Genomic DNA, 21,661 nt, shown 5'->3' with positions numbered 1-21,661 from the left:
GAGGCAACTGCAGGCCAATGTTAATGCTTTGTTTTAGCCGACGGCAGGCACATGAAACGAGCTGCATGCGGCACTGAGCTGACAGCAGCTAGGGGTGCTGTGTGAACACACACATGGACACCCCCACCTCCACACACACATGCAGAAAAAAAGAGGATGCATGTACTCTCTGCCTGCAGAGCAAACAGATGAAATTCTAGTTGAAGACAGTTTCCCTGCAGGAGTATTGGCTTTGGTGAATGGAAGCTGATTGCGTTTGCTTTGTCTCCTTTTTCTAGTCATCGATTCCAGGGTAAATATATCTGAATCCAGGGCCCTATCAGCCTTTAATGCTGATTATATGCATTGATCTTTTATACATTGCATTTATTTTTTGGGGGGAGAAAAAATAAATCAGCCTATTAGCATGTCTCCTCTAATGCCTTCCAAAACTATCACCCCTTATGTTCTCCAAGTGGATTGGAACCAACTTTGACTCATCCATAATTGAGTGTTTCTTAAACGTGTTGACACCACAAAACACATACAAATTAACATAAAAAATAAAACATTAGTACAAATCTAAAATTCTGGACCAGGGGAAGTGTTTGAAATGAATTTGTCAAATTTGGGTCTTCATGATGTAAACAAATTAAGAGTCAAAAACCAGTAATGTATGTGCCTAAATGCTTCCACCGTGTAACTTTTGCCCAATCCTTTGAGTTCTATCACTGTGCATATTAAATTATTTCAGAAGTCAGAAAGGTGACATACCTCAGCCAGATGGCTAAAAGAAATAATGAGACATTTTTATTATTAGAGAGCAAAGAGTTTTGAGGTTAACCTTTAGTTATTGCAACTACAAAACTAACATTCTTGTCCACTTTAACAGGTAAGGAGTGAACAAAAAAAAAAAACATATTAAATATGCTAGATGTTGGAGCTCCACCTCCACAAAAACACCTAAAGGTTCCCCATCAGTCATTGCTTTAATGAACAAAAGGTTGTGTAATGAATGTATGATTATGCAAAGACTTTAACAAAAAAGTACTCATTTGTCCTAACCACTTTCTGTAAATCATGTGCAATTTTTTAGTTGAGGAAAATTCCAGAAGGGCATTGCAAAAAAAACAGCTTAACAAAAAAAAAAGAAAAATAGAAATGTAGGCTTTATTCTCAGATGTTGCATTGCATAAAAGTTGTGACTAATTGTAATAATGTAGTTTTTCATATCTATACGCTTTTTTTTATTAAAACAGGGGATGTTGGTTTTAAAATTGTCCATCAGCTGTAGGTTTTGTTTAGTTATTGCTTTAACCACCTTACTCTCTTTCTCTTCTTTGTCTATTTTAGTAAGTTCCCAATAGATTTCATTGGATTCTACTTATTACTAAAGGACTCTGTGCTTGCAAAGTACTAGTTTACATGCATTGTTTTTATAAGAGAAGAGCATTAGGTATTTGTCCTCATATATTTGTTCTCTCATAGACTGGTCTGTTTAAATTACTGATTGCTACAAACAGTGCAGAAACTTTGATCTTTTCTTTCTCCTTTCTTGCTTCTTTTTTTTTTTTTTAAACCAACCACAGTCGTTCATCATATACGCCTCTTTAAATCAGCATGATTAATAATAGCCAAAGAATAAGCTTGGCATCATAACCGCTCGCAGCCACACAAATGACGAACATCCACACCGCTCAGGCATCCACATGCATCAGAGATCTAAAACCCGCAGTCCTAGTGGCATATACACAGAGCTATCGTCAGTGAGCGCAGAGTGGGAGGTTAAGCATCACTCGATAATGTAAAAAGACACCAGCTTGTGTAAGACTCAGCTGAGATTAACCTGACAACTGTCAGCTCCTGCATTAGATCCAGCTTGCAAAAATGAGTGAGTATATAAATAAATCTGATGAGTGAGGAGCTAATCTGATGAGTGCATGTGTACGATACATATTGTATGGGCAGATAATAAGTGTGACACAATCTAAAAGTACATCTGGCGTAATCCTGTTGAAAATTACACCTCAACATTCAATTCACAAATACATAAGATAAACAAACCCTGAGTTCACAGAGAAGAAAAAATAAAATATACTGGAAAGCAAGAGAAAAAGCAGTGCACAAGGTTGCATCTATTCCCAAACTCCTGAGTCGCATCCCTACCCTTCAAACGTACATGGAGACAAAAAGTCTGTGCACACACACACCTGCCAAGCATGGATAAAAGAAGGATTAAAGCATGTCAGAAAAGGAAACCGGAGTGAGGGGCATGAATCATTGTTTCCCTGGAAGAACCAGTGCACCCATTGCTACAGCTTCACATAAATACCCTCGCATAAATACACAATCTTGTAACACACAATATCACCCACATAGACATGACCAAGTTAATTAACTTGCCACATTAAAAAAAAAACACTTAATTTTTCCCCCCACCTCTTGCATTTGTTTTGATCTGTTTGACATTACCAAACAAGCAGAGATGATGCCTCATCTCACTCCCACATACAGATGTTTGTCAAAGCCCTTTTGGCAATACATTGTAAGTCACTTGTTCCCCTTTAGCACTTTTATTCAATGTGCAGGAATAATGAAGAAGTCTATTTTAAGCCCTTCAAAATCCGTAAAAACCCTCAAAACCTGACAGCACAACATTTTAAGCAAGCATGTTTTTTTTTCTCCTCTAAGAGCACTGAACAAATTATGTCTTCCTCTCCAAAAACAGTTTTGATTCCCCGATATGGCTTTAAAATGCATTATAGAGCATAGTGACCTTTTAGAGTTTTACTGCCTGATGTAGGCTGTCCGCATGTGAAGATAAACCATTTACAAAGCTGGAGATTCTTTTTTTAGGTAAGCTAATCATATAATGAGAATATTGTTCTCTCCTCAGGGGAAAAATGAAAGGAAGGAACTCTTTTTTTTTATATATATAATTTCTCATATTATAACCACAAACTTCAATGTATTTTGTTGAAATTCAATTTTGAAGAGTATCACAAAGAGTTCTAATCATGAAGCAGAAAAAAGGATAGCTTTAAAAAAAAAAAATTTACAAATAAAAATCTAATTAAGCTTCAAGTATGCAAGACTTTCACTTTGATACAATTTAGGGCAACCAGTTGTCTTTAGAAGTCAGTTATTTAGTATTTGTCATTTAATCTCAGCAGAACTACAGTTGGTCTGTTGCCATTTGTGATTTCATGATAAAGTAGATTTGATTGCATTGTGTTATACCTGATTTGATATGGACTGTATGTAACTGGCTCTGCATCAAAGCTTAAGCTTAAACAATTGTCTTCACCAAAAAAAAGTAATCATTTAACACCACCCTTAAATTATGGTCAGCAGATGTACAATGTCTGTGCTGTGGTCAAAGTAAGGTGGCATTATGAAGCAAAAAGCAATAAAGAAGCACACTGTGAAAAATGCTCAGAGCAGACCATCAAAAAGAAAAGAAAGTAACTTCTTAGAAAATAAAATACCAAAACATGTCAAGACTTTAAGGGAACAGAAAGCTGCTATTCTGCTGTGCTCCTGTTGGATTACTTCATATCCGAGTTAGCTTTAATTGAATGTCATTTTTGTTCTGCTTTTAATAAATATTTTTTATTCTGCATTTGCCATCCATTTTTTTTATATAGTTGTGGACTTCTTTAACTGTCATTTTATTTAAATTTTTGATAGGCATTTTTGAGAACAACTAACAAATATTTGTGGTTGTTTCCAAAGCAGTAATCAGTGGAGCAATTTTTTAAAACTAAGCTGCTAAGTGGCTGATTATTTCACGTAAAGTTGTGCGGTTGGTTTGAAGAGAGTAAAATACAAATGAAAGTCGTCCAAACAGCCCAGAAACAGCATCAATGACTCCTTCATGTGAACTGCTTCTGTAGGACGCTCTTCACTGTTTAGTAGTGTTTTGGGCTCAAGCTGTGTGTTAAAGGAAAAAAAAACTTTTTTTCTCCAAGCTGAATGAAGTTAATTGCCCATGAGCTTTGGGGGAGAACATCTGCAAACAGAGCTCGCTGACAGCTTTGAAAGACAGCTGCATGCAGAGAACCTCCAAAACTAATTTCTCTCTCACTCCTTCCCTCTGTCATCTTCATTCCTCCCCAACCACCCACCCCTTTTATTTGTCCGCTTCCCGCAGAGGTTAAAGGAACTGCAGCACAGAGAGTTTGTTCGCAACGTGGCCTCAAAATCATGGAAGGACCAGCGCAAACAGGAGAAGGCTCTCAGGCGTCTTCACCAACTTGCACAGCTGCAGCAAGAAAGCCAGCGGTGAGCGGGAGGAATGTGTGTTGGCGTGTGTGTTTATGTGTGTCCAACTGCAGCAGTCTGTGTGTAATGAGACCAGTGGCAGGAGTCCAGAGGGGTTAGAGTGCGTCGCATCCAGTCAACGATTCTTAGACTTGATGGATGCAAGCGCAGATTTGAGAGCACTCAGCTGGCCTAGATAGGCCACAGGTGAAGTAAATATAACATAAAGACACATTCTTGCTGACACGTGGAGAGTGGATGATTTGTAGGTGAAGGAGATGTAGTTTTTTTAGAGGAGAGCGAGGAGTGGAGCAACTTAAAATTAATGATATTGGCAAACAAAGTGTATAAATGAAACTTGCCTGCAGGTTTGAAAGTGTACGTTGCCTAATAATCATCTTGATTGTGTTTATTTTCTTTGCTATTAATTTTTTTTTTTTTCAGAAACAGATGAAATACGTGGATGACATTGCTATGAAAGAAAAACTTCTTTTGCACTTTTGTTTTTGTTATTCATGTCAGATTAATCCTTTGAGATTGCATCAGTTTCTGCCTCAATGTTCAGAGCATATTTAAATTTTTTATTTACATCTTTCATTTTTCACAGCTTGAAACTGCATTTCATTAGCCTAATAGCATAATTGCCCAAGTCTTATTTCTTTAAATTAGGACTTAGGCAATTATGCCATTAGGCTGAGGATTTGTTAAAACATGAAATACCTGTAAATAACTACACTTTTGGTTTAGATTTACTCACAAAAACTATCTCCCATAACTGCCAAACCTGTAGATTCCCAAAATCATTTATAACAACCGGTCTTACAACACCAAGTAGGCCAAAAAGCAACACATCCTGCACAAATCTAAAAAAAAACAAAATTGAGACCACATGAAAAATAAAATGACTATCATCTATAAGTTCGGAGAAAGTTTTAAAAGGCATTTCTAAGGCTCTGGGACTGCACCACACCACAGTGAAAGGAATTGTCTGTAAATGGAGAAAATGTTGAACCTTGATTAACCTTACCAGGAGCAGAGAGATCAATTACTCATCCAAAAGATCATAAAATAACCCAGAACATCATCTAAACCATTGCAGCTATCGTGCCAAGGGATGTTTCACAGGTTGACCCCATTCACCACAAATACAGATGAATAATAATTTAAAACAACTAAATATTAGTAATTCACAAAGCTGAATGGTCAAAAAATTTTAAGTTTATACATTAATGGTTTGAGAATGTGAGAAAAACTGCAGACACTGCTATTTTTCCCTTTGGAACAGACTGCAGTGTTCCTCATGGATTTGCATGCTGGGAATTCTCCCTTTTTAAATGCACTGTTTTCTTTTTAACACAACTGTATATCACAACTGAAAAGGGGATCTGTGTAATGTTGTGAGATTTTTTACCTTCTAATTGTTTCATATATAATATATGCATTCCTATGCTTGCTCATGATTGAGTAAAGCAGGCCAAACATTAGCATGATTATTTCTCATGCCCCTAATAAATATAAATAACTTGGCAAGGGTGGCATTAGTTAAGCCTGTCCTGAAGTTGCAAGGGTGTGCTCTGGTTTGCTTTTGGCGTATCACTTTGGACATTAATTACCTTGATTTAGAACCACGAAGAAACTAACTGGACTGCACCATTCTTCCAGAGATTTTATCATTTCAAACTTCTGACTTAAAATGGTTCTCTGCTGTCATTTAATTCCATTTTATTTTAACGAGTTTGTGCCTATATAGCACTTAGGGCACTATCCATCTGCCTAAGTTAATGGCAAACAAAAATACCTTAAATAAATTTTTAGAAAGAATAATTCTTAGAATTATTTCTAAGATTGCAGTGAAAGTTTTTTCTGAGACCTCAGCTCCCAGGCGTTTGTATCCCACTGCTTTTCTGCTGCAAATTTTTCACTTAAATGGTATATGAAAAATATAAATGTCAAACATGGGTGGGGGTGGGCTTTGTATTTAAATGGGGGGGTATTTTGTAAAATTGACTTGTTTGAGCTTTACGTCATGTTATTCCCGCATGAAAAAAAATACCTGGAGTGTTGCTTTCATTATTTTATGCTTGCTTGAGAAATTACTGAATCTCCTATGGCAGCCATTCAGAGGGTACTTGCTCTCACTGAGCCCTCCTTTTCCACACAGCTCTTACTCTAAGTTGTAGTCTCCAAGTCGAGCTTCAGCCTCACAGCGCACCTCTACCCAGCAACCCTGCCACTCACCTCCTTCAGAATAGTGGCAGCAGCAATTAGCAAACACTTGTGCATCTGCTGAGTTTATCATAAGAACTACTTCAAAGTGCAACGCTCCTAATAACGTTGTAAACGGCTTAATGGACAAATGTGTTGAAGCCAGACTGTCAGAAAGAGCAGAAGCTTCTTAAAGAGACAGAGGCCAAATTTCATTGCTTTAAATTGCAATGTCAGATTTCTTTTGAGTTGTTTGATATATACAATCTTTTTACAACAAGTGAACGCAACATAGTTACTTGATTGTGCTATAAAATGGTACTATGTGCCTGGAAAATGCATAATACTGCCCCTTTAATTTAATGCATACTGGGAATCAGGAATAGGAACCGTGAACATCAAGTAGTATTTAATTTAATTCAAGAGGCTCATAGATTAGATTTTAAGCAACTGTTAAGTCATATATGTTGATAAAAATCAAGCTGTAAATAAAATATTTTTCTGTTTTTTATCTTGTTGCAGAGTTCCAAGAAGGACTTATGGGCTAAGGCGTGCAGTTAAAGCTTTTAGTCAGATGCAAGAAAAAGATGTGGACCAAAGAAGTTGCAGCTCAGAGGACAATTCTAAAGCCTGTGACCAACTCCAGCAAATCACTACTACAGACTCCAGGACTTTCAGCCATCAGTCTGATCATTCTTGCCAATCTCTTTCACAAATATCTTTAGCCACAGCTCTACAAGAGTCTCCACTGATCCATTCACCATCTCACACAGACTCTCCAGCACTGCATCCACAGTCTTGCCACAGCTTTTGCCACCAACTGCCTTCCCCTACAACAGGGCGGGTGGGAGGCAGGCTCGGAGTGTCCTTCTGTTTCTCTCGGAGAGGGCCCAGACTAGAGCCTTCTGCCTCTGTCTTTTCTGACCTGGAGGAGGAGGAGAGAGAGAAGAGAAAACAGATGAAGGAAAGAGTAAAGGCTATAATGGAAGATATCGGCAGAGAACGAGGGGAAGCAGATGAAAGTGAAAAGGATAAGTCCAGCTCTGACAGTGTCTTGCTAAGGGACACGCAGCCAATCCCTGGAGAGCTTGCAAGAAAAGAGGAACAGATGGAACGTTTTCCTATTTCTGCTGCAGTCAGTGATAATCACAGCCAGGACTTATTAGACTCACAGTCGCAGACCTCGATGACCGTATGTGGCACTGCACTGGCAGTGTCTCACATGGACACCACACAGAAAGACAGAGTTGCAGAAAGACACCAAGAGACACTGAGAAAGAGGGCGGGAAGTGATTTTCTATACGTGCAAGGCAAAGACGGTTCAACCCGACTACGATGGCCTGTCAGTTTGCTTAAATTTACCAAGTCTCAACCACAAATCTCCTACAGCTGCAAGCCGCTCTGCACAAATCTTCGACCTGCAGAAAGACTCAGTGAAGATCTGCGAGAGTCGCAACAAAAATTGTTGTGTGTTCTTTCAGGTGAATTAAATCCATTTGTGCCATCTGTTCATACAGCAGATGCACATTCCTGTTTGCAAGGACAAGAGAGACATGAGATTAGAACACACAGACAGGTAAAAAATGAGCAACATATCAATGTAGAGACAGAAGCACATCTGCTCCTTGAAAACAAAAACCTTCCATCACCTGAAACAGAATCAGACAAAGGAAAGTGCATGCTAAGTGAGGAAAATTGCGAGGGGGCAGCCCCCCATCCATTTGACCCTACTCAGAGTGACAGCTCTGACACAAACTCACAGAATCCTCCGGGAGGCAGATTAGAGGGTGCAGGAGGGATCAGGAAGAGAGCCATCACAACCCTGAGCTGTAAATTAGAGTCTGTCACCCACCCTGGCACACAAGGGATGTGCATCAGCCCGTCCAGGTGTGAATGTGGGAGTGAGACAATACACAAGTCTGCCAGAGCGCCAGAGTCACATGTGGGTGTCCCAAAAGTGTCACCCAGAAAGAGGAAGACCAACACAAAGAAACACAAACTGGTAAAGAAAAAGAAGAAGAAGGATAACAAAGAAAGGTCCTCAAAAAACCAGCGATTAGCAAAGTGCAAAGTAAGGAGTGTTGTCTCTGCAGTTTGTAGAGCAGTAGACACTGAAGAGACATGGGCAAAGAAAAGGAGACAAAGAAAGAAAAGGGTGAGGGGGGTGGCTGGTGCAGGCAGCGACTGTCTCCTGGGGAGATGTGTGGCAGAGCCAGTATCTGTCTCTGTCAGAAAGAGGAGGTCTCATAGGAGCCGCTGTGGTAAATTCAAGTCAGAGCTGGACACTGAGCAGACAGAACCATACAGAGTCTTCACCAGGCTCAGAGACACAGTAGGGGAGAGAGAGCGAGCAGGAGATACAGCCGTTTTTCCCTGGCGGTCCCACTTCTCCTTTCGTTCCTTGTCGCCGGGATGCAACTCAACAGCGTTTTGGGAAAGGGGTCACCATGGCAACCCCAGGAGTTTCATTGACTTCTGTTACCCTGACAACAGCTGTGGTAGCGGCCCGATAAAAAAGAAAAAACTCTTCCACAGGGACAGAGAATTCATTCATGGTGAGAGCTGGAAATCAGGGAGGCGCTCAGGCTGCAGAGACAGAGGCCTGACTTTAGACCCCCAACAGAGGGAGTGGACAAGAGGTGCTTCTGCTGGAGGCAGTCAGGAAGGCAGGTTAAAGACTGGATGGAGCCCAAAATATAAATCAGCCGAGTGGGATCATGAGAGAAGGCTTAACCCAAATCCTTGCTGCTGGAGCAAGAGACATGAGAAGCCAGAGGATGTAGACTGGGACAGGAGCAGCATTGACAGGTGGACTTTTGGCAGCAGTGATAGCTGGGAAGACAGGGAAACAAGTAGGTCCATTTCATGCACCAAGTCAATTTGTGACAACAGAGACAGCCCATGTAGCACATGGAGGTGTGGAGGTTCAAGGCGGTCAAGTTCAAGGCACCTCTCAAGCCCTGAGTGGTGGGCAAGCCAACATCCTTCCAACTGCCATATTGCAATAGGTGCACAGGGTAGTAGATGCCATAGCCCACGTTCCTGCAGCCCCTGTAGCAGTACCAGCTTGTCAGAGCTAAGCTGTGAGTGGAGCAAAAGCAGTACCTGCTCAGGAATCACTGTAGACAGGTTGTCTGTCAGCTCATGCAAAGCATCGTCAATGTTTGCAGACATCTCCCTGGAGACAAGGAAGCACAGCAACCCCAAATTCACTCCCTCCATGTTGTCAGTTTCCCAGTCATTCCCCCAGATTTTACGGCTAAAAGGGCCAAACCTCAATTGTGACAGAAATCACTTACTGCTAAAGGAGACAAGTTCACAGCTAGACCACTTACCCTCTGCTTCCGATGCAACTAGCATCTCAGACACAACTTCTCCAGAGTTACATCCTAGTAAGACTCTGCCACAGACAGGGTCCAAGACGTTGACTTTACCTCTCATTGGAAAACTTCCTGCAATCCAAAGAAAGGCAAAGGAAAAAAAGGGTCTGCTGGAGAGGAGTCTGGAAAAGAAGAGAGAGGAAGAAGCTAAGATCCACGAGGCCCTTGGAACAGAGGGTGTCAGTTCAATATGTCCTCTTAACACTGCTGAGTCAAATGCCAGCAGTATCCAAAATCTCTGTCTGCAGGAGATTAAGGCAGATGACAAACACACAGATGTAGAGACCACTACACCAATCAGCTTTTCAGCAGAGGAGATGGACAAATATCGTGTCCTCCAGGAGCAAGCAAGAGAGCACATGCAGAAAGTCCTGGAAAAGATACAAGAAAGTCCAGATATTCACACAGAGACAAGCTACACACATGGCACACGGACAGATAGTTGCTTTATTTCACAAGAACAATATAAACCTGTGCCCCTTCACAGCCTGATGGAGCCTCAGTTGATTCATCCAGATTTGTTGCAAAGACAAGTTCAGCACTCATTCCATGTCAGTCTCCCAATGACACAGGAGAGCTTTACACACCCTGTGACTCTGGGAGTTCCTAACCCCAATCCACTTCCACCTTCCCCTGCTCTCTCCAATCTTCACCATATCATTTTACAACACACAGCTCTCTCTATGGACCCCCATGTAGCCTCCACTTCAAGCACATCCACTTCTCTTCAACATTCTTCCCCACTCTCTCCTTCCCTTCCTCATCCTCTTCACTTTACTCCTTTCCCCATCACTTCCCTGCTTCCCTCAATCTTGTTTTCCCATCATCCCATTCCCTTCCTCTCACATGCCCCAGCTTTCCACACATCCCCTCTCACTCCACTGTCCCCAGTATCCCTGCAACCCTTGAACTCGCGGCCTTTCATAGACCAATCATGGCCAATGCATTTTCAACAGAAGGCAATATGATTTTCACAGAGTTGCTGCCATGGTTATTAATCTCTCCTGGCAGCAAGAGGACAAGGGGGAATGCTTAAAGAAAAGTCTGAAATCTTTTTTTATTTCAAATTAGGCATTTGTTATTGGTTTCCTCGTATCAGCGCCAACTCTTACTCACATACAAACACACTTCTATGTGTGCATATACACCAACAAGTATTGACTGATATCAAATGAAAATTTGTATCTCCGGTTAGCCTCTGCTCTGCTGCTGCTGACAGTAGGAAAAAAACAGACTTTGATTCTGTGCTTTGACCATCATTTCTCATTCAGGCCCAGAATAAAAGGAAAAGGTACACCTGCTATTCAAAGACAAGCTGGGCTTGTGTAATCCTCTCTTTTTCCTACAGAGCTACAGGCAGACCAGCTGCCTTTTGAAGTACCCTTCAATCCAGAGACAAGGTAACAAGAGAAAGTGATAATACTCCCCGCTTATCTCCATTTCATACAGGTTATCTGGGTTAGGCTGTGACTTTCAACAAACAGATAACATACCAAGGACCAGAGGGGGATGTGGCACGGCCATTTTAACCTTATGTGAGCTCTCTGTGAGATAGGAGTAATCCTGTCCAAAGACAAATTTACATCATGAAGGACACAGATTTATATATTTGAAATCATTAAAATAAAATATGTTCATACACTAATGAATCCCCACTTAATGCATTTATTAATAGATGTCCTTTTACAACTTAAAATCTGAGACATGGCGTTTTCTTTTTGTCACAGTGCTTTTAACAGTTCATGAAGCTGATGTTATATTAAAGTGTGAGTGACAATAAAGGGACTTTCATGCTTTTCCAAAATCTGTCTGACTCTTGCTGATCATGTCATGTTTTGCAGTTTTGCAACAACATCTATGTAATGTGTGCCCTCTGACACAGAAGTCCCAACAGTCTTATAACAAAGTAAACGGAGAACAGCTAATGCTGTTCTCCGTTTACTTCAGAAATTGGAAGTCTAATTGGCAGTACATCCAACTTTAGTATGTTTTGGTTGCAAATCCAAAGAACCACAGGATTTGCTTGTTCTTTTGCTTAGTGAAACACTCGTGACAATATACTAATCTACATGGCTGTATTTAATGCACTTAAACACAGCAGTAAACACAGCACAACTACAAATAAGAATCTGATCTGTATCCAATTAGATTCCTAATAAAGACATTTTGAAATATTTTGGAATAAAAGTCCTTGAAGCTCAACTCCACTTTGTTCCCTTACACTTCATGTAAACTGTAACTACAGTAAGCTATGTGGTCAAAATTTGCACACCAATTAAAAATAAATCACAATCTATTTTCACATGAACACCTTAGAAGTCTGAATTAAAGCCATGCCCACTATTGTGTTGATATACACATACTGTTTCCAACACACAAAGAAAGCCTTGTAGCATCTGACTCTGCAATGATATTCACAGTTAAAGGAGAGATCTGGTCGCCATGGTTTGCTCAGTTTTTTTGCGAAGGAGGACTATATAGTGTCCAGCTGAAAAATCAGTCATTACATTTAGTCTCAAAGCAAAACTCTAATTGATTTAAAACATACTTTGCTGCAAGTTGTCTGCATATTGCTAACTGAAACAGTACTGAAATGTGACATGATACAAATTATCAACAAGCTATATTAAGAGAGCATAAACATACCAGCATTAACGTACCATGACAGCAACCTGCCCATGAAAACATCAGCAGAATCAAGATATGAATTTACAGAAGACTGTGGCTGATGAATCAGATACATTTTGAGAAAGAAATTATGACTTTGATACATTTTTGAGTATGAATTCAGGCTTAATTATCGATGTTTGAAATTTTGACACAACTGTGTGTTCCAACAGGATCACCCAATACACATCAAAACTTGATTTGAACTGGATGAAGCTGGTAAACATGAAGCTTCTGGAGTGGTTTCAATTTTAGAAACAAATAATGAAGCAATCCACATTTTAGAAGATGTTGTCAGAAGAACAATATCTTACCTTTCTTAACATAGCCTGCCTTGCAATGGAGCAGCAAATCAAAGCTGTCCTGCAGAAACTCCCAGTGGGACAACATGTCTGTAGCTGTCAATAAAAATGGACAAGAGAGACTGCAGTAACTGGAACGTCAGTGGTGGTGAGTGTACTAAATGGGACACAATCGCAATAATGATGCAGAGCATGCAACACTGATGAAATGCAGTGTGTTGCTTCATTGCACTTTAAAGCTGCTGAGGTTTCAAGCATATATGAGAATTATTTAAAGAGGTATCAGACTGAGGCTAAATGACTATTTATGATTTACCCAGATCTGTATTGGGAAAAAAGTCTTTTGATGGGAGATTATACATGCTAATCAGTTCTGTGGTGAAACATGCTTAAAAAGCAACAAATTTACAATATGTGAGGTTGTTAACACCTTTTATGTGTGAGTCAACCAACTTTTGGTTTTGTCTTTTTCATTTGAAGAAGTATCTTCCTCTGACTCCTTGTCACAGGGTGAATGTGTACAGAGCCAACTACATTTATATCATCCCTGATAAAAAATAAATAAAGGCAGTATTGCAGTAGCAAATCTTCCACTGAAAATTGTAGAATGATCCAACTTTTAAATTGAGTGTACTAAATCAGTGAGGAAAAAAATCCATACAAGTAATAATAGTTTTTAAACAATCACTGTAGATACAATTATCAGCACCCTTGCTGTTACTAATTTGTGCAACCACCTACTGACAGTAGAGAAGCACTCAGAACATTTCACATTGTTGGAGTATATAGGAAACAGGATCTTTAGAGAATCTCTCTTGATCGTTCAGAACTCTGCATCCTCTCTCATGATTTCTTCAGCTCTACTCAGCTTTCTTTATTTCTGGGAACTGAAATTGCCACAAGAAAAGATTAAATTTGTGTCTTTTTGAAGCATTTCTGCACATATTTGGCAAGTTCTATTATAAATCAATATGACTACTAGCTTTTAGTTTTCAGATAGAATCCAGTGTTAGAATCCATTTCAACAAGGTTTCAAGGTCCTTTGAAAGAAAAACATGCCCAAAACACAGCAGACCCTCAGTCGTACTTTACAAGCATTTTTATATTCCAAGCATAAAAGAAGTCATGGATTACAAATTAGAAATTTGAAGCATACAGTTTAGCTATGTTACCCACCAACCTTGGACGGGTTCAGGTTGAAGTGTAAATTTTGTTCTTTCAATGTGCGACTCTGCGACATAGAAAAGATGAGACACACACGTTGAGATTCCTTTAGCACCTAACAGGAAGGTTTATTTGTCTTCTGCACAATGAAAATAATCCATATACAATACTTCATGCATCAAATACTTCAGGCATCACAGGGTAACTCCAACAGATAACTCTTTGATTCAGTACATCACAAACAAGAATTCTTTTAACATGCTCCATTTAACGCAGTGTTTCTCAATTCCGGTCCTCACGCCCCCCTGCCCTGCATGTTTTAGGTGTTTCCCTTCTGCTACACACCTGGATTTGAATCTATGGGTGATCAACAGGTTTCTGCAGCACTTGATGGTCATGCAATCATTTGAATCAGCTGTTCTGGTATAGAGGCACATCTAAGACATGCAGAGCAGGGGGGCCTGAGGACTGGAATTGAGAAGCACTGATTTAACGTTATGAATTTTATGAAATGACAAAATCTATTCACAGATGGCTTTTAATTCTCTAAACCATATTAGCTTTTTTTAGTTAGTGCTTTAACTCAAATACTTTGTCCTTTTTCCTCAGATTGTTTTGTATTTTTAATTATCAAAATAAATATATTTAACCATATTAAATAGCTTTTACAACTTTTATTTTGCACAAATAAAACATACTATAACATTTTAGCTTTTAATTGTATTCATTGTTTTAAAACAATAACAGTGTGTTATTTCTTACACAAAAACTACTATTTAACCACAAAACTGAATAAGGTGTAATTCGTCTCTAATGCTGTTTCTCTTTACAAAGTTTCACATATAGGCAGCCATTACTTACTCACTGGATGTCATAACAATATTGTTTCTCTGGGGTTTTTTTTTTTTTTTTTTGCAATAACCTATAAAGAAGTGTCAATTTTACAAATGAAGACACTAAAATAATGTCCTTAGTGTGGAAACCGTCTCAAGAAGTACGAAACACAATAAATTCAAAGTGAATTCAACAGCTGCCCCTCGGTTAGCTCACACACGTACAAAGGCCGCTAGCATTAGAATTAATTAGCTTTCAGAAACATGTCACATTTTGTACACAACACTAATCACAATCTGAACAACGAGACTCACTACGTGACACTCGATTTAATAACCTCTTCAACTCAAAGGATACCAATATAGATGCATCAAAATACATTTTTACTGACCTGCGATTGAGAAAAGATGAAACACACATGTCGAGCTTCCTTTAGCATCTAGGAAGGTTTATTCTTCTTCTGTGCCCAACCTTCTCTATGCCACCAATGCGACATACGCCACCTCGCGGTTGATGTGGAATCGCACTGAACAACTGAAATAACGCAAAAGAAATTAAGGATAAAAAAAATAAAATAATGTTGGGGTGCGTATTTTCATATTTAGTGTTTTCATTTACTTAACTTGTTTTTACAGTTACATATAATTTAAAGATATTAACAGGGCAATAACAATTGTGGCACCAGTGATTTAGACACTTTTATATGGAAGTGTAGAATTGTGGAAGTAGTATATATATTCAGAGTATATATTCAGAAAATAGGTCAAAGCACTTTATTCACTTGTAAAAAATTTTATATTTTGGTACCAATGAATCATAAAGTTTCAATTTAGAAAGTTGTGAAACCCATTTTCTAAATTTAAACGTAAATGACAACTCTGCCCTTTACAGGCTAACACATTTTGTATATGGAATGCATCTTATTGCCAAACATTAAAGTGATTTTGTTTAAAGACAGATTTTTCCGGCCTCACTTCAAGCTGCTTTAGAACAGCAGAAAATACATTAAATGGTAGAAAAAAACCCAACCTTTTGCATCATTAATAAAATAGATGAGTTTAATTCTTGTATCTCATGCCAAGGGTTATGAATGATGGTAACTGTTGCTATGCATTCAAGGCTGGTAATAAAGCTGCTTGCCAAATAGTTGATAGCTGCAGCGGCCGGCTCCCAGGGAACAGAACACAGACAAGAACAGAGCGGCATCCAGATGGCGTATGGACTCAGACTACCCAGAGTGCTTTGAGAAATTGAATTGATTTTTCCTCCATGATATCACTGAGCACAGCCTTGCAAACAGTTTTAGGGGTGGGTATAGCAGAAAGGGCAACATGAATGCAAAGAAAAAGACAAGGCACAAAATATGTACTCCCTGCCTGGAGGTGGTGGCAAAAAGTATTGCAGAGATTCTGTAATTAGAGCCTAAGTCTGTTTTCCCCTCCTTCTGACCCTTTAAGTTTGAGACAAAGAGCCACTGTCTCTCTCAATGGGACAAGAGATCAAACAGACTGCTTGAAATATAGAGCAGTAATTAGCATGTTTCAACATAAACAGTACAGACCAAAAGTTTGGACACACTTTCTCATTGAATTCAAGGAGAAGGTGTGTCCAAACCTTTGGTCTGAACTGAGTGCAGACCAAAAGTTTGGACACACAGTTGTGTCCAAACATTTGGTCTGAACTGTATATTCAACCCACTGTTCAGTCTCTCTACAAGTTTCATTTAGAGATCTACCAGATTTGTGCTGCAACTTCTCTGTGCTCTCAAACTGATAATAAGGAAGATGATAAAAATATCAACTGAGTGCTTCTTTTTCCCCTCTTCTCCACACTTCATAGGAATTCAAATTACTGCAGCATTCTAAGAGCAAATGCTGAAAAAATTACACATTAGCCAAAAAAGGGTTCTTTAGAAGAAAATAATAAGGTGGTGCTGAGAACTTTTATTATAGAAGAAAAAATCCAGCTCTCCCACACTCTCGCAATGCGGTCATGTGGAAATTAGTAATCACAATATCACTGTACTTCCTGTCAGTGACTGATTAAACCATTACCTAAGCTCCAAGATTTGCCCCCTGGTGAGTTCATGTTTTGCTGCTGCGTGTGCACGCTCCCAGAGAGCAGGTTGATTTATGATGGAGAGGAAGCAGTTTGCTCAGTCAATCAGCTTCTGAGAGCTAATGAGGAATAAAAACTAAATCTGGCACTCAGTCAGACACATCAGCAGCCCCAAAGAGCTCTCTGCTTGGGCAGAAATTCATTTTATTGGCACCACATCTGACTGTTAGTCTGCAGTGTGGAACGCCACGGATTGTAATCAGGAAAAAGTGCCCCTCACTGTGACTGAGGCTATCAGCTTATCCAAACTTGCAATCTTAAACATATTTTGAATCCTTTATACAGTTTTTTAATTGTATTTTATTTTGATTTTATGAAATGGACCAAAACGGTGTAGCAGCTGCCAGAAGGTGTATTTGAGGAACATTTTTTCTTCTTTTCTTTATCATTTTTCTATAGCACAAATCAGACCCAAAAGGTTTTCTCTTATTTTTATCTTGAGTGGATTTATATATGAGTATAAATCACGCAAACTGCTGGGAGAATTTTGCTGTAATATAGACATTTTTCCTCTTCCAAATTTTCCCTCGAAATTGTCTTTGACCTAAAATGATTCAGTTTTATGAGCCATGAAAGTGATTGCATTTTTGATAACCAACGAAACTAGCTGACTTTTAGACATGAAAGTCATCTAAGGTAGCTGATAGTTGTTTTAGTGCCACTACCAAGTTTCACCATCATGATGGCAAGTTCACAGAGAAGTCCAGTGTTTGCATTTAGGGCAAAGTATTCACATTTAAGCAGACCCCATATATACAGCATGTTTGCTGAGTCCCCTATGAATCTCAAAGGCAAATTGTTTATGGTTTTTGCATGACAAAAGTTTAATAGAAGTCAATTATTTTGGTAGGTACTGTATTTGAGGTTGTGTAACATCTCTGATTTGCTTCCTTTCTTTATTTTCTATGGTTTGAATCTGACCTTCTTTGATTCAGCCATGTGAGCAGGACTCCCACTGTGTTCTCTGGCTGTGCAAAAGAAAAGGAATCGTCATCCCTTCAATGCCACTCATTCAAAACTGTTTAAATGCAGTTTTTACTGTACGGACTTGCAAAGCATATACAGTACAACATTGTCACTTTTCAAAAATAGCTATTTTTCTCTCACAATGATATTCATTAAAAGTTTTATTTAGTTCTGATGCACAGAAAACACACTGTTCACACTGTTCAATTTAAATGTATCCCCTTTTTACTTAATCTTTGCAGCTGCACCAATAAGTGAGAATAAAAGTTCAAAACAACCCAAATGACAAGGTTAAAGCTGAAATTCTGGTCTCCATTACCTAAACAGTTGATGACCTCTTAGTTGGGTCGTTATTTTGAGTTGCTTTCTGCATCTCCCATGATTTCTTTTTCATGCATCACCTTGTTAATTCTGCCTGAGCTTTTGAACTTCCCCTAAAAGTACAGTTCAAAGAGTAATCTGCCACCGCTGATGTATCAAGAGACACTGCTCTGCCTGCAGGTGCGATATGTGGAGAGATAATTGGATTCTGACTGTTTAGAGCTTTTACTTCAAAACAATGCATCACTATGTATAATTCAGAGCCAGAAAAAGCTCTGAATTATACCCTTATCCAACAGAACACCACCTCATTTTTTATCCAATCGCTATTTACTCCTCTCTGCCGCTGAGCCAAAACATGTTTCTGTAAGACTTTTCTCTAATGTAGAAAGCGGCTATGTTGCCAAAGTTTTTGAGACACTTGTCTTTGCACACAAATAGAGTTTAATAATATCTCATTCTTAAACATTTAATATAATGTTGGCTCAACAACCTTTAAGAGCTCCAGCTCCAAGATGTTCATGGGAATATTTTGTCATTTTTTCCAGGAGGGTATTTGTGACCTGCTGCTCAACTCAGGTAAAGTCAAAACTCTACGCAGGCCACACAGATTACTTCATAGCAAACTTGTCCATGTCTATGTTAAATTTTTGCTCCTTTTTTCATTACTGACTGAGCACATGGAAGCAAGGTTTGGGGGTAAAAGTGTTTATTTATAGTGTGGGTGTTACTTTCTGACTGTCGTAATACAGACATACCCTATCCTAATTTCATTGCAATGACAATGAAGATATTCATTATTCTCAAAGTTATGAATGTTGTGGTACTTGTTTGGTCAGATTTTGGTTGTCTTTTGTGTTTTAAACTTCATCTTATTCATTTATAGCTCTTGGCCTATTACAATAATTTCTCAGTGTTCAGAATTGTTAGAAACCTGTTGTCATACAGGTTAAATCCTTTTCTTTTCTTTGTTTAATCTTGGGTTCTCTTCTTTGTTCTCATGTATTCTCATAGATTTGTGTTAGTCTATATCCCTTGGTATGTAGATCCATTTAAGTCTTAGATCAGCTCCCTGTGTTGTTTCCCTCTCCCTGTTTCCCTGCTTTCCCTCTGCTACAGCTGCTCCACATCTTTTATGATTAGTTAATCTAGTTTCTTTGTTATTTTCCGCCCGTTCCTCAGTAGTTCAGCGCCTAGTTATTCGTCTTTCTTTGCTGGATTCTTCCTCCACTTTGGCAGTGTTCAAGAATCTTCTTTTTCTGGGATCCCCCTTAAGTTCACCTTGTCATTCTAGATGAAAGAACTCTGTTGCCACAGTCGATCTCTGCACTTGGATCTTTTACAAAGCCCCAACGTGACAGAGTTTGTCAAAAATGTCTTTATACGTTACAGAAAATGAATTATTTTCACCGAGACTAGGGGGCAAACCCAAAAATTTTAAAAAGTCTGTATCACAACCCCCTACTGCAAGACAGGAATATTTAATGCTACCTTCAGCAACAACTGAGCATTGCTTAAGCACTACAGCCTTCCTTACTATTGTTTCTTACCATTTCCATCAAATTATAACTGCATAGTTCTGATCTGTACTTCCAGCAGGATAATTCACCATGTCACAAAGTTGCACTCGTCTCAAACTGTTTTCTTCAACACAAGAATGAGCTCACTGTGCTATAATGGCCTCCGCAATCTCCAGATCTCCATTCGGTAAAGCACCTTTAGGATATGGCATAATGGCAAATTTGTATCGCAGATGTGCAGTTGAGAAATGTGCAGCAAATGCATGATGCTATCATGTCAATATTGATCAAAATGTGAGGGATGTTTCCTGCGCATTGCAGAATCTAAATCAAGGTTCTGTTGCCAAAACACAGAGTCCAATCTGGTGCTCGCATGTGAACCTAATAAACCGACCAGTGAGTGGAGTGTCCATAATGCATTAACAGATTAGATGTAGCACGCTTGGTATGGTATTATTCTTAAACTTGGCATGGACCCACCCCCAAGGACCTGACTCTGTCAGCACATTGCTTCCACTCATCTGCACAAACACAGAGGTGTAATAGAGGAGAATTAAGGAGGCTGTAATAGTGAGATGTGATGCTTGGTTGTAAGACAGCATGGCTAATTCCCTGGTTGTGTTATCTCTGAAAGACAGATGTTCCCAGCCAAGATTGTGGCGCGTGCACACACGAGACAAAGAAGGAAAAACAAAACTCACACACAAACTGGGGAAATGCAGAGATGTGTGAACATGGAGAAATGCACAGTGGGACAGTTTAAAATACTTTTATTGACCAAAAACAGAGATTATTGATGAAGATAACATTTCTGTGCTTCATTAAAGGACACAATGTGCTTCTGCAGAGTAAACAAAAGAGAAAAAAACTATTAATCTTAAAGAAAGTTTTCCTTGCAGGACAAGGATTCACAGCAGAAGATAAAGATCATTTGATACATGGCTTCACCCTGTGGCTGTCAACCTCTTGGGTTAGATAACAATCCATCCTATTATGCCATTAATTCAGTTAGAATGCATGGCCACATCCTAAAATACATCAATCTAGATGGATGAGACAAAGCTTCCTGTCGATGCACAAGTCAGGGGTGTCAATTTCATCCTCTGCATCCTCTTGTCCCGCTTGTCTAAATTTCTGTCTCCTTTCCAGGCTCTTTGTCACGTCTGAGAATATTCATAAACTGCTCCTGCAACCAAGCACAGTATCCATGATTCACAGAGCAGCCTTAACGGCCTCATTGAAAGATTGAACAAATTGTTTATAGGTCTTGAAGCAAATGCGAGTGGTTGAGTGTGACTTCAAGGAGGCTTTTTCCACAAATGAACATATGAAAGTATGTACAAATATTAGAGCTGCCTCTCACATTCCTTTTTTGTCCTCTCAGCTCAGATCTCCCTCCTCCTGTTTCCGTTTAAACGGCTTCAGCTTTAAGTCTCCATATTCAGATAATTTCCTCCTTAATCCCTTCAGAGGAGCTCCTCGCTTAACTTTCTAGTTAAGTCAGTGAGACACACTAATACAGGATAAACAGCGCACACACACACACACACACATACATCTAGGAAATTTCGCTTATCTGATGCAAGTACAACTGTTGGTTGCTTTGCTCAGCTGGTGTGTGTGTATGAGTATGCTTATTGGCTATATTAGGGAATTTGAATGATTAGGATCCAATCAAGTTGTTGTTTTGAAACATGTGCATTTTAAAGCTGTTAATCCAGGATTATTTCCCCTCTCCTTATTTTATTACCGTTGATTACAAAGAGGAAAAAAAAAGTCACATACACGAACACACACACAAACAAACACTAATTAAGGTTTGGCTTCCCTGGAGAATGAGCATGACTATACTGCTGAGGTCTCTAAACATAGCTCAACATAGCCTATAGGTTGAAAAAGACAAATTTGATTTATGTATGACTACACACAAGGAATTAGCTAG

At 39.1% G+C, this 21,661-nt stretch overlaps 1 protein-coding gene across 1 annotated transcript in view; it reads left to right on the top strand.

Annotated features, from left to right (window-relative positions):
* LOC111608208 (G patch domain-containing protein 8-like) overlaps positions 1-11,622 on the top strand; it is a 52,934-nt gene extending 41,312 nt beyond the window's left edge. Inside the window, exons 4-5 of the mRNA XM_023331644.1 lie at positions 4,133-4,263; positions 6,970-11,622. Coding sequence (XP_023187412.1) covers positions 4,133-4,263; positions 6,970-10,795 — 3,957 coding nt within the window. The 3' untranslated portion in view covers positions 10,796-11,622. The remainder of the gene's footprint in view (positions 1-4,132; positions 4,264-6,969) is intronic.
* The last annotated feature ends 10,039 nt before the right edge of the window (positions 11,623-21,661 follow it).

The sequence above is a fragment of the Xiphophorus maculatus genome, chromosome 3 (genome assembly GCF_002775205.1).
Source record: "Xiphophorus maculatus strain JP 163 A chromosome 3, X_maculatus-5.0-male, whole genome shotgun sequence".
Classification (NCBI taxonomy): domain Eukaryota; kingdom Metazoa; phylum Chordata; class Actinopteri; order Cyprinodontiformes; family Poeciliidae; genus Xiphophorus; species Xiphophorus maculatus.
Note: the sequence above shows the minus strand (reverse complement) of the source record. Positions and strands in the feature narration are given on the sequence as shown.